Raw genomic sequence first — 12,632 nt, forward strand, 5'->3', positions numbered from 1 at the left:
TTATCTATTGAGAAATGTATTATAATTAGAGTTCTTTAAGATTTTTAGCATTACTAGAGGGACTTAGTTCTTTACAGAAGACAGGCTTTCTCCATTGCGGGATTCATACCATAATTAGACAAAATGATGGGCTAAGCCCCAGTGGAAAAAAATGCACTGTAATTGGTGTTCATTTGTGTTACATAAGCCCATGGAGACGATGCTGATTCCTCCTATTGCGGCCACTTCTGAAACACAGCGTTCAGTTCAAAACTGATGTATCATTATTACTTAAGTACCCACAAGCATCCTCAAGACTTGATCCATCTGAAATGTCTGATGGAAACCTTCTTCCTCTGAGAAAAATAAGATGCCCCAAAGAAAATTTAGTATCAGGCTGCATTTGCATTGCCTACTCTCAGAAGCAAGACTGCAGCCAGCCAGGGTTTGCCCCATGTTCCTTATTCAAGTGTCCTTGAGCTGAAGTCAGCAAAAAAATACTTGACATGGCACAAATCATATCTGTACGTCAAAGCAAGACACACAAAAGAATTTGTTCCAGCCTACACTGTACAGAGTCAGGCCAAGAAAATAGCTGATTACAGTCATAGAGGAGAAGTACCAACCATCAAAGACAGATGTAATTTAGTACAAGCAATATATGGCCAGAGTTTGTGGAAAACATATAATAATATTGAAATGGTTTTATGCATGTAACAAATCATTAACAAGGACTGGTGTTATAAAGATTTAACCAAATATTTGCAACTAATTTTTAGATGAAAAGTACCAGTTTCATAAATTTTTGCTATTACCTTGCTGTTCTCAGAAATCCAGGATACTCACAATTAAGCTACACAGTTAAATTCACCTCGATCACGAATGTATTTGCATGGAGAAACAAAACAGTATTCTGTGTATATGCAATTCTTCTGGCTAATTAGCACCTCGGGGTAGGTTGTTCATAAACAGAAAACAGTAAGGGACCTGCACTATATCCCAGAAGTACTTTGCGCAATACCAATCTCTGAATCAACGAAGATTTCACTGGAATCCTCACCAAGTCACTGCCTCCTAAAAAAAAGTTAAAACTCCAGGTTCAGAGAATCCAAAGGGAATGATTTTGTCTATCTTGGCAGAAATATAAGGCCCTGGAGGGAAATGGGACACTGTCTGCTTCAGAGGAGGTTTCTGTTTGATCTTAGACATGAGTAATTTCTTCAAAGTCAAAGATCATTATATTCAGAAAAATCAACTTATTTTACTAGTTATGGCAGCAGTGACACCATAACAACTGTGGACACTGCCAGGCAATTATATTCCCTCCTTTGCCATGTTCAGCACTTGCATGGATGCAAAACTTTGATAAGGGACAGAAAAGTAGTATTATTTGCTTCATGGCAAAGGTATTGGGTCAAGTCCAGCGCTGCCTGATAGTGACCTGATGCTGCTGCATATAGAAGTTGCTCAGCAGCCTGTAAGCGTCCTCACTCCAATTCCTGGTGGCCAATTGTCCCTATCTCTAGGCAAAGCTCAATGCCATTACTGAAAGGATTAGAAATGAATGGCGCTGTGAAGAATGAAGAATTTTCTCAGCCTTTGTAGTCCCACCTCCCAGTCACCGCAGAGAAAAGCTGACCTGTCACTACTAAGTATGTTGCATCTCACTTATGGATTGACTAAAGATCTCAGTCTACCCTCAGCTGTCAGTCCAATCTATGACACATTTAAAAATCAGACAAACCAAAACCAAGTCCCTTCATTCGGACTGATTTCTTTAACTATGAGTCATTGTTTTAATATGGCAAAATGATGGGAGCAATGCTTTGCAGTGTGGCACTAACAGAAAACATTACTACACCAAGCCTTACATAAATGGTCACATTTAGGATCTGAGCATCTCTCAGTTTTATCAGGGAAAGGGAGAAGCAATGTTACTGTAGATGGAAGTACAGGTGGCCATGCATAAGTATGCTACAGGCTGAAGCAAACAGGACTATCGCGTTCAGTAATGTTTTCTCTTGGGACAAGATAATGCAAAACAGTCTTGTTTTGACATTAGCGCATCCAGTGGTAATGACTCTCCCACACGTAGCACTGAGTTCTGTTTTAGATCTAAGTCAGTTAAATTACACCTGGGATGAATCTGGTCCAATATTTCTGAGCAAGTTCTAGCAAGATTATTTATTTTGAACAGTTGAATGTTAACCTGGAATTATGATGCAAGAAATCCTGAGGGAAAATTCAACATCATAAGCTGATACCTAAGTAAGAGTTTATATTTGTAAAGGGTACAAGCATATACACATATAACACTTATCCAATGAATTGTAAATATGAATGGGTATTTCTGTTATGCCTCTCCCTGCACACATCCTTAAGATATTAAAAAATAAAAGTCACAATTTTTTATCTTCACATCTTTGTGAAATTCACTGCATAATATTAACATTTTGGTTTGCCTCTGCATAAATTATTTTCAGTATTTCTGGTGGTGAAAAAAGGCTATAAACAGGAAATGTGTAGAAACAAAGATGTTTCTGATATTGGTTCTTCTCAGTCTGATTCACTGCTATATAAACAGGCAAACACAAAACTGGTGAACTAAACAGAGCTTTTTAAGACTCTCCAGTTTGAGGTCAATGGTTTTGGCAACTATCTACTGGCCACTTTGATCCCTGATATCTAATGGGAACTAGACTGCCTGTAGATAATAAGCTGATAGTGATAGTAGAAACAAAAGGGAGACATAAATGAATCACAACTCCATCACTGCCATTAGCACCTCTGCTGCAGTTGCAAAGGCTTGCGAATGATGCAGAGGATCCAGTTCCTTTGAATAAGATTTGCTGGAAGCAGGCAGACTCAGCACACAAACCAGTCTGATCTTCAAGGCCTTCTGCAGACCTGTGTTGGCTATCTCTGTTGATCTGCTGTGAAACGAATCTCAAATGCTTTCAGGATTTCACTTTTGCTTCGATAGGCAGCTTGAGAATTAAAAACAGGCATCGCAAACGTAAAGACGCTAATAAGATGTACTGAAAAGACCCAGCAAAAAGGAGCCTGCACACTTGATTCCAATTAAAATCCCCTTTTGATCCCAATTAATGGAGTGTATGTGGGCAGCCCTCTAGTGGCATGAACACTACAGATCACGTTTGCTCCTCACCCTGCTTTTCTGTTTTCTTTTGAAGCAGAATTACAGCATTTTTTCATTAATCGTAGGGTATATTCAGCTAGTCCACATTCTTCCAAAATCCATTTACTTGATCAGTGGAGCGACTTGGGTGTCACTGAAGACTTCTGAAGTGCAATTCAAAATGCCTACATAAGCTACTGCTGCCGAGAGCCAGACATTGGAAAACACCAGGCACAGGGACATAGGTGAAATTAGGACTGGGCCACAGGCAACTCCTTACTTATTTTTATGCTACATGGCTAGGGGAGACGTTTATACATATCTGTACAGTTGGGACTGGCTGGGAAAAGGGGAAAGCTCACTCAGAGCTCATTCCTAAAAGAATAAAACTGTTGGTTTATTTGAGCATAATATTCTAATTTCCTTCAAAAAATGCACATCAAAAAGAATATTTGAAACATGAAGTATATTTCAGTGCTTGTAAAAATGCATGCAGGGCCACCTCAAGATTTGATTACATGTACACCAGCGCAAGCAGCCTTCGGAGAACAAAGCTCATTGATTTCAGGGAATCTGATTTGCCTGGATGAAAACAAATTTTTAATAGATTTGTTTGTCAGACAGATTATGCAGGAACACGAAATAGCAGGGCATTCACACAGCGGATTGCTGTGGCGGTGCTTGCTGGTAGCTAGTAGGCAGGAATAGTGGTATGTGTTCTTCCCAGACTGCGAGGAGAGATGCCAGGCTGTCACGGGCTGAGGTTCCCTGGAGAGCTGAAGGGACCGGTTGCCAGGAGACATCAGCCATATCGAGCCTTCACGGCCATGATATCTCTCCTTGTGATAGACCTCAGACCCCCTCCTAGTCCTGCACAGATGCCTGTATTTCAACTGTTCTTCAAATTATTTCCTTTACAATCTGCCAAATGTCTCTAATACTGACTGGAAATCACTGGCTTTGGGAAATTGTATTTGATATGAAGCCCATTTTCTCTTTCTTTAATGCAAGTATTTTATCCTTCACAGAAACCTAGCAGAGGCATCAAGCATCAGTGAAGATTCAGTTCACCAGCTGGTATAAATCAGCTGAGCCACACTATTATAATAAAGATTGAAACACAGTATGTGCTATATCCTAGCATAAAGGTGACTGCCTGCTTCATGGGCAGGGCAAAGATGAGCACAGCTTTATTTCCAGGAACTACTAAGCCCTGAGCTTTCAAAAGTCAGGTCTCAGAGAATCATAACATTGTTTAAATATAAAGCAAAACAGGAGTATTACAAAGATATATAGTTATAGGTATATAATAAATATTCTTTATGTGTTAATCTTCAGAACCTTAAGATTTCACTGAGTCACGTTCTCAATTTCCTCTCCACAAGCATAACGGCTTAAAAATCATGATCACATAATTCCAGAACCTGGAGCTTTAAGGCACACCATCAAATATTGCAAAATTCAAAATGAATCTATGAGAGTTGTCAGATCATGGACTGATATAACACTCATTCTAGCTAAGCCACCACCTCCCCGTCCACCTCAAATGTGGAAGATTGAGTCAGTGGACACAGTTCCCTGTGCTTCTTCAGCGCCTGCCTTCTGCTAGCCAGCCCTAAGGAAAAGGTGGTCTAACATCCCTTCGCTGTCTCCAGTTAGTCTGAGCTTTTGTGTATGTGTAGGTTATCTGACAATCCTCACTGCCAAATGACAGCCCCCAAAGTGACAATTCAATTGATGTAGAAAAGTTGTCATGAATTATTTCAAAGTATACTATTTAGATTTGCCTAACAAATGCTCCTTGGTTATTTTTGCAGCCCAAGAATCTCTGAATCATGCTAATATGAAGGAAAAATCATCTATCACCAAGACAACACCACAATTAATTGAGAGAAGAAAAGGAAGTGAACCTTTTTTTCAGTTCAAATTTTTATGTAGCCAACTAGAAAGAGAAGTAAGACTATCTTTACTCATTTTTCAAATTGATGAACATGTAAAAAGTACTAAAACATACTTTGCTATCAACTGAAAATGTTAATTTAGTGTGGAGAGGCCTAATTGCTCTCTTGTGCCTCATGTGATCCACTACAGCACTATACCACAGGTCAAGAGGAGAATCAATCTGTGCACAAAATAAAAGGTAAAGGAAAGGCAGAGTCATATTTTTAACTAGCCAGTCACTGGCATTTTTTTCCTTCAAAGGATATCAGACTTTCCAGGCTAACAGATTTACTTATCTTTCCATTGTTATATATTTTTAAATGATTGCTTCATTATTTGATACAGTGTCTGCAGCCCCGGCATTTGGGGAGCTGGCAAAGTTTTATTGTGACAGTTGCAAGTTAGTCTTTAGACTTCAAGGATAAACTGAGGGCAGACTGTAGTTTTCAGAAACCAGGATGTGAACTGGCTAGCTTATTTTCATGCATTTTCTTACTCCTGAATAATATAGTTATGGAGCTTTCAGGGCAAACTTTGGCAAACTGAGTTGAATACAAAGAGACAGAGCTCAAAAACTGAACCATCAAAAGAAAGCCAGAAACATTTCAATGAAAAGGCTAAGGAGAAGGGAGGAGGCATACATCATTTCTCACTTAACAAAAAAACAACTTGCACTCATGCCATCTTCAGTTTCTTGCCCAGATGTTGTCATGGGAAGAAAATATCAGAATATAAATTATGCCATATACAGCACAGATGGGAGAAAACTCTCACAGGAACTTATCTTCCATTTTAGCCCTCTCCTAACCTCTGCCTCTTGGGTCTTTGACTACTTTATGTTAGTCCGAGTCCCTATTTCTTGAATGTCGCTGATACCCTCCCAGTGCACATATATGCCCTGGAGTGAAACAACTGGTGCGGCAAACAGAGACTCTCAAGCCCAAGTGGGGACTGGTTCACACAAGCTCTGCCCCACAGACTAGGGCACACAGCTGCCCAAGCCATGTGGCTCAGCAAATGCGATCCCAGCTACTAACGGCACGAACAGGCAGGCGTAGCTGCAGTTCCCCAGCATTTAAACCAATCTAAGTCCACGGCGCTACAATCCTGCCTCCTTCTTTGTGCTAGTACCCATGCTTGCGCAACTCAGGAAGCAAATCCAACTCCAAACAAACCACTTATTTGTCAGATCAGCTCTCTGAACCGAATCACTGTGTAGTTGTACGAGCAGCTGTAGAAGCACAAGGGCAGGGGGGAATGAATGGACAGGAACAGGGCATGACATGAAGTTGGGATTACAGGATCTTTAACTGCCTTGGAACTGCAGGCATCAGTTCCAAGCATCTCATTCTGCAGACACCAAAAGTCTAAATGACCAGTAGCTCTCATGGATCAGAGCATAAGCGCTCACGAGCAAAATTCCACGTATGCCCTACAAAACTTTTAGATAAAATAGCAGGTACAAATTAGGATGAGACTGAGTCCTATAATGGATGGCTTCTCCTTTCCTCTTTAGTTTAAAATCACCCTAGCAAACCTAACTCAATTTGCAAGTGGAATGTATCCTCCATCGTTCAGTGAAAACTCCAATGCACATTTTAGTCCCCACAAAATTATTTGTGGGTATTTTGTTCTTCTGTTCCCTAGACAGCATGATGCTGGGAGTGCAAGCTGCAGAGGACGCTAACTTTCAATGACACATTAAAAATACCAAGTTGGAATCACACAGACCTGCTCCATACTGTGTTCTTTTAATCTCTGGCCTTCCAGCAGTCCTCATGTTCTGACAACCATTTCAGTGTTTTCTGAATTCTCTTCATTCTAAAAAGCAAATGAGTATCACAGGATCCTATAAAAGCAAATGAGTATCACAGGATCCTATAGAAGTGAAATTCAGCATTCATGCAATTAATTATCAAAAGAATTAAATGCAAAACCTGCTCTTCCATGATCTGGGACATATAGTATTTTAAGAGAGCTGTGGCTTCTGTTGGCATGAGATCTTTGTTGTATTTATAATTATTTTCTTTTTTGAGCATGTTTACAACAACCAGGTAGCTGTATTAACCCTTATTTCAGACAGCACTGTATTTAACATCTTCCACAAGGAGTATTAAAAGTGATGAAGAGTAAGAAGGGCTCCCTGTTGACAGGCCATTTCTCTTGGACTTTTTTGATTAAGTAAACTGGAGGACAGATTGCATTTGACAGGCTAGTGAGATTAGGCCTGGTTTTGCAAACTGCTGAGCACGCTAAATTCTCCTTGAAATTGAAAGTACTGGGCTGTTTTGCAATCAGGCCTACTACATTTTGGAAGGAGAAGAGCAGCATGCTTTCCTCACTTTGAACAGTGCTTTGATAACACAGAAGTTGGAACACATCAACATAAAATTAGTCCGAAACACTTCTTAAGAGTAAGAAGAGGTCAGCCAATTTGCTTTTCTTTTTCTTGAGCAGTGTGGGTTTACCATTACCTAACGTGCAATACTCCTAACAAGCTCCATGCTTTGTTTAAATTGCAACTTCCCTAAAGCATGGACAAAAACCATTGAGCAGGTTTTAGAATATACCACAAACCAGACAGCCATTGGCTGGAGGAATAAGTTTTCCTGTACACAAACATTAATCATAAGAGCAAACCTTGATATAAGAATTAACAGAGTACTATGCAGCCTGTACTATAGTTTCTCTCTCACCTGAGGATTAGAAAGACTAAGACTACTCAGCTTCATTTTTCTAAACACACATTTTATTCTGCTGAAGTTTGAGGGAGCAAATAATGACAGTACAAACAATTTGCTGCTGACGCGCAGAACGTTTTCTTTAGAGTACCTTACTTTATAGGAGCTTTAAGCTACGAGTGGATGGCTGAAAGCAAGGTCATAGCTGAGATACAGTGACAAACACTGTAAACCTGTGCTAACTGCAGAATGAACACGTGGGCTTAACTCACCGTGATGGTGAGTTTATTTTGCAATTTGGGCAGAGCAATAGCATGCTCACATGGTGAGTTACTGTGCCTCAGCCACAAACAAGCAGTAATTTGCTAAACTATAGTAACCTAACCTAATATAAATTAATGATATAAACAGAAACATGCTCCAATATACTTAAATTCTATCCTCATTAATTTTAATTAAAAAAATTCTTTAATAGCTGTTTTATAATAACCTCATCTCTTCTCAGAAAGGTTTTTTTGATGTGTTGACCCTCCTTTGTCACACCTGAAAAACTTAGCATCCTTCCTTTCATTCCAAAATCTTCCTATATCCATCAGCTGTCAGGGCCCTGAGGGCACCAATTGGCCTTAATTGCCCTGACCAGTCTCACCTGGGGCCTCCACCCCCCCCACCCCGCCACCCCCCCCACCCCCCGACAGGGCTGCATTTAAGCACAGGCTGGGTCCTCACTCCCTGCTGAGCTGCATCATAGGTGTGCTTTCTCCTGATCCTGGTCTAAGTTGCTGCTTGGATTTCCTGGCTGGACCTTGGACTTGGCCTGTTGCTTTGCCTTTCCTGATGACTGTGGGGCTGCTGGCAGGACCCGTCTGCTGCCACCGCCCTGCTCTCCTTGCCTGTCTCTGGCGTTGAGGGATTGTGCCCTGCCGGTGATGTTGCTTCCTGGACTGTGTTGTGGCTGTGCTCTGCTTGCAGCTTGCCTGCCCCTGGGGAGCAGCAAGAGCAGGGGGAGGCTGGTGAGGGCTGCTGAGGCCTGCTGCATTGCTTAGGGCTCTGACACCAGTTTGGCTCTACAACATATCTCCCAACACCAAATACAGCCACTCCCCATGTCTGCTGTCAGCACCACTTGCTTTAATCAAACAATAAATAAATTTTAGTGTGCCTCATTATGCTAAATGAAAGCAATAGGGGGCTAATGAGCATTGTGAATGAGCCATTAGCATGGCAATCAGAGGCATCCTCAGAGAGGCTAAATCTCTTCTGCATCTTTCTTTGGACAATCAGCAGTATATATAGATGTAACCTTGTCTATTAAATCTAATTCAGAGAATAAGTATGTTTAGATGTCTAATTAGAGTAGCTTCTTTTTGTCAAAAAGTATGTTGCTTTACACTTTTAATTAAGAACATTTTTTGTTCAGCTTATGCAACTGGAAAGGATTATTCTGTCCTTCAGTGGCCAAGACTGTATGCGTTATCAGATGTAATGTTTCATTTTGAAACTACAACACTGCAGGATTTTCATCGCAAAGGGGAAACATACCTGAGATGAGAAATTTGCTGGTGACTTCATCTTTGCTACTGATTTAATGGGGCTTTAATACTGTACACCACTTTGTTCAGAAGAGATCTTCACTTCCCACCTCAGCTCCTCTCTGATTCCCTGTTCCTTAGCTCTTGGGATCACATTGTGTTGGGAATTGATATGCTCTTGCTCATGGGAGCATTTTTCCTCGGTCCTTGTAGAAGGTGGTAAGACCAGCCTGAAACAGCACAAGAAAGATGCGTGCTTAAAGGGTGGTAGGGAGGAGTGGGAATCTCACTGTATTCAGTGATGCTGAGCATGTATCTTTCAAAAGGCAAAGGGCAGGAGGAAAAAAACTATTTAAATGACTTTAAAAATAAGAATTAGCTTTTTTTAAGTGAGTATTTTAAAATGACTCAATTCTCTGCACATTGTTAATATAACCATCTCCCCAGAAAGCTTTGGAGGAGATAAATTGCTAAATGCCACCTTGCAGGTGAAGAAACAGAAAAGATAAAAACCTCACCAAGGTGCTGCTGCTGGTCAGTGAAAAAGTAGGGGGGAATCAGGACACTGCTCCTACCCTTGATTTCAGTCTCATTTTCAAGATTTTCCCTGAGTTGCAATCAGGACAGGATGTGCATTTTCAACTCCCTTCACGGGTTTCTTTTTTAGACACAATAATTCAATTTTTATGCCCAAATTTCCTGGAATCAGATAAGACTCAACAGACAGTTTCCTTCAGAGTTTGTATCATTTCTGGGATTTTTTTCCTGAGTGAACACAGTTCACATAGCCAGAACTATTTATACTTACAGTTCTCTAAACCAAATATAAAATACAGAGTCAAGAGATTTGTCTCCTGTCTAATCCGATCCCTGTGGTGTCAGTATAAGTGATCTCCACATAGCAAAACCACCCAGGCTCACTCGCAGAGAGGGGCGTATGCAATCTGTTCCTGCCTCGCAGTTGCTTGAAGCTAGGCCTCTGCCCTATGCACTTGCTTTGCAATGCCACAATCTCTCTCCTGCTGGTGTCCCCAGATGATCTGCTGACCAGCCATGGCAGCAGTGCAGCTGGGCTGCTGGAAGGGAAGTGTATCCCTCAGTGAGGCCCAGCGCTCAAAGGGATGCAGAAGCCCATCACCCACAGGCCACCACCACAGGCGCCACGTGGCACCGCTTCAGGCATCAGAGGTATGAAATGTTCATCCCTCCTCCAAAACATGACTGACTACTCATATATTGCCACCCTCTTCTGATGTTTTGGTGAGTTATGAGACCAGTATTAAAATAAATAGAATATACTAGAATAAAGTCCCAGCTGTTGGTATCAAGAGATTACCTGAGAATCTGGTTTTTTTTCCTTGTCCTCAGAACTACAGTGGAAGTTAACAGGCCCAGACAGCGGAAAGCCAAGAGAAAGAACTCTGCAAATACTTAAGGACTCCCGACACCCTGATTTTCTACGGCTTGGCTTGTGACTTTTACATGCGGCAAGGCTGTATGGAGAGAAACAGAATGGAAAGGAATAGGTTGAGATGATCAGCTCAACAAAAGTGTACTGTAAAAAATACAGCAGGTTAAGTATCAGTGAATGCTGGTGACAGGAACTTTGGTCTTTTTGCTTCTGTCCTCACTTAGCTTCCTCACCTTATTTTCTTGTCTCGGTCCTAGACTGTCTGCCCCAGACACCTTTTACTTCCTTGGCTTATAGCGCATCTCAAACTGTCCCACTGGGAGCCTGCCACTGTGTCAGTTTTCCTGGGATTTTGCAGCTCCTGTCCCACACCGGACACTCTGCAGGGTGCCAGCTCTCCAGCTGCCAGGCAGCCCGCTCTCACAGCCACGGCTGCTGCCAGGACTTACAACAGCATGTAGCAGTATTTGTGTTAATGTGTTTCGATTTCAGAAACGTTTTCCTAGCAGGCAACTTAAATGGTTAAAAATAAACCCATCAAACTTTTCTTCAAGAGAGAGAGGCATAGCAGATTTGCCAAGGGAGCTAAGCATGCACAAGCTGGCAATATTTGGTACAGCTCCGATCCCAGAAGCTACATAGCTGCACTGACCCAAGCCTCCTGGGCTAGTTCTCCTGAGAAAAGCCATTTAAGAAAAAAGGCCATCTTGGTATTTTCTTTTCTTTTCTTAAAAAAAAATAAGTCAATTCTTGATCTTTTTTGATAGCGGGAGGAGGCTTAAAGAGCTGTGGTGACTTCTGCGTAAGGGGCTGCTTCCTCCTCACCACAGAGGAAACCGAATGCGACAAAGTAGCTAAGCAGAGGGACAGTAGCAAGCTGCCAGGCAGCTGTCCTTAGCGCCCCGGGGCCAACGCGCCGCCCACAGGCAGGGCCGCGGCGCGGGGGGGCTCGGGGCTGGCCCGGGGCCGGGGCCGCCCCTGAGGGCGGCGGCCATTTTGTGAGCGCGCAGCGGCGGGGCGGGGCGGGCGCCGCGCGCCCCCTGGCGGCCCCGGCCCCGCCGCTCCCCCCCGCCCCGCCGCACGGTTAGGTGCCACTTGGCCGGCGCCGCGCGGCCCTGCCGCCGGCCATGAAGTCCGTGTTCGTCACCGTGGGCACCACCAGCTTCGAGGAGCTGATCGCCGCCGCCTCCTCGCCGGCCGCCGTGCGGGTGAGGCGGCGCCGCGCCCTGCCCTGCGCTGCCCCGCGCACCGCCGCAGCGGCCGGCCCGGGCCTCCCCGCGCGCCGCGGCGACGCGCACGCGCACTGCGGGGCCGCTCCCCCGCCCGCCCCCGAGGCTGACGACCCCGCGGGGGGGGGGCGATGGGGGAGCGGGCTGTGAGGCGCGAGGCGGGGGGGGGGGGCTGTGAGGTGCGAGGTGGGGGGATTTGGGGGGCTGTTAGGAGTCATGTGGGATTTGGAGGGCTGTGAGGTGTGAGGCAGGGGGATTTGGGGGGCTGTTAGGAGTGAGGCAGGATTTGGGGGGCTGTGAGGCGCGAGGCGGGGATTTGGGGGGGCTGTGAGGTGCGAGGTGGGGGGATTTGGGGGGCTCTGAGGCACAAGACAGGATTTGGGGGGCTGTTAGGAGTCATGTGGGATTTGGGGGGCTGTGAGGTGCAAGGCAGGCGGATTTGGGGGGCTGTGAGGTGGGATTTGGGGGGCTGTTAGGAGTGAGGCAGGATTTGGGGGGCTGTGAGGTGCAAGGCAGGGGGATTGGGGGGGCTGTGAGGAGCGAAGCAGGAGTGGGAGGGCTGTGAGGTACAAGGCAGGGGGAATTTAGGGGGAGCTGTGAGGTATGAGGCAGGGTTTGGGGGGGGGCTGCGAGGCAGGGGTGGCACCCACCTCCTGGCTCTGGCAGTGCCAGCAGCCAATGCCAGGGGGCCACCAGAAGCAGAGCCGGGCTCGGCCCAGC

At 44.2% G+C, this 12,632-nt stretch overlaps 1 protein-coding gene across 1 annotated transcript in view; it reads left to right on the plus strand.

Moving 5' to 3' along the window:
• The first annotated feature begins 11,712 nt into the window (after positions 1 to 11,712).
• Positions 11,713 to 12,632, plus strand: part of ALG13 (ALG13 UDP-N-acetylglucosaminyltransferase subunit) — a 34,655-nt gene continuing 33,735 nt past the window's right edge. Inside the window, 1 exon segment of the mRNA XM_067304443.1 lies at positions 11,713 to 11,891. Coding sequence (XP_067160544.1) covers positions 11,811 to 11,891 — 81 coding nt within the window. The 5' untranslated portion in view covers positions 11,713 to 11,810.

This window comes from Apteryx mantelli, chromosome 13 (genome assembly GCF_036417845.1).
Source record: "Apteryx mantelli isolate bAptMan1 chromosome 13, bAptMan1.hap1, whole genome shotgun sequence".
In the NCBI taxonomy this organism is placed as follows: Eukaryota; Metazoa; Chordata; class Aves; order Apterygiformes; family Apterygidae; genus Apteryx; species Apteryx mantelli.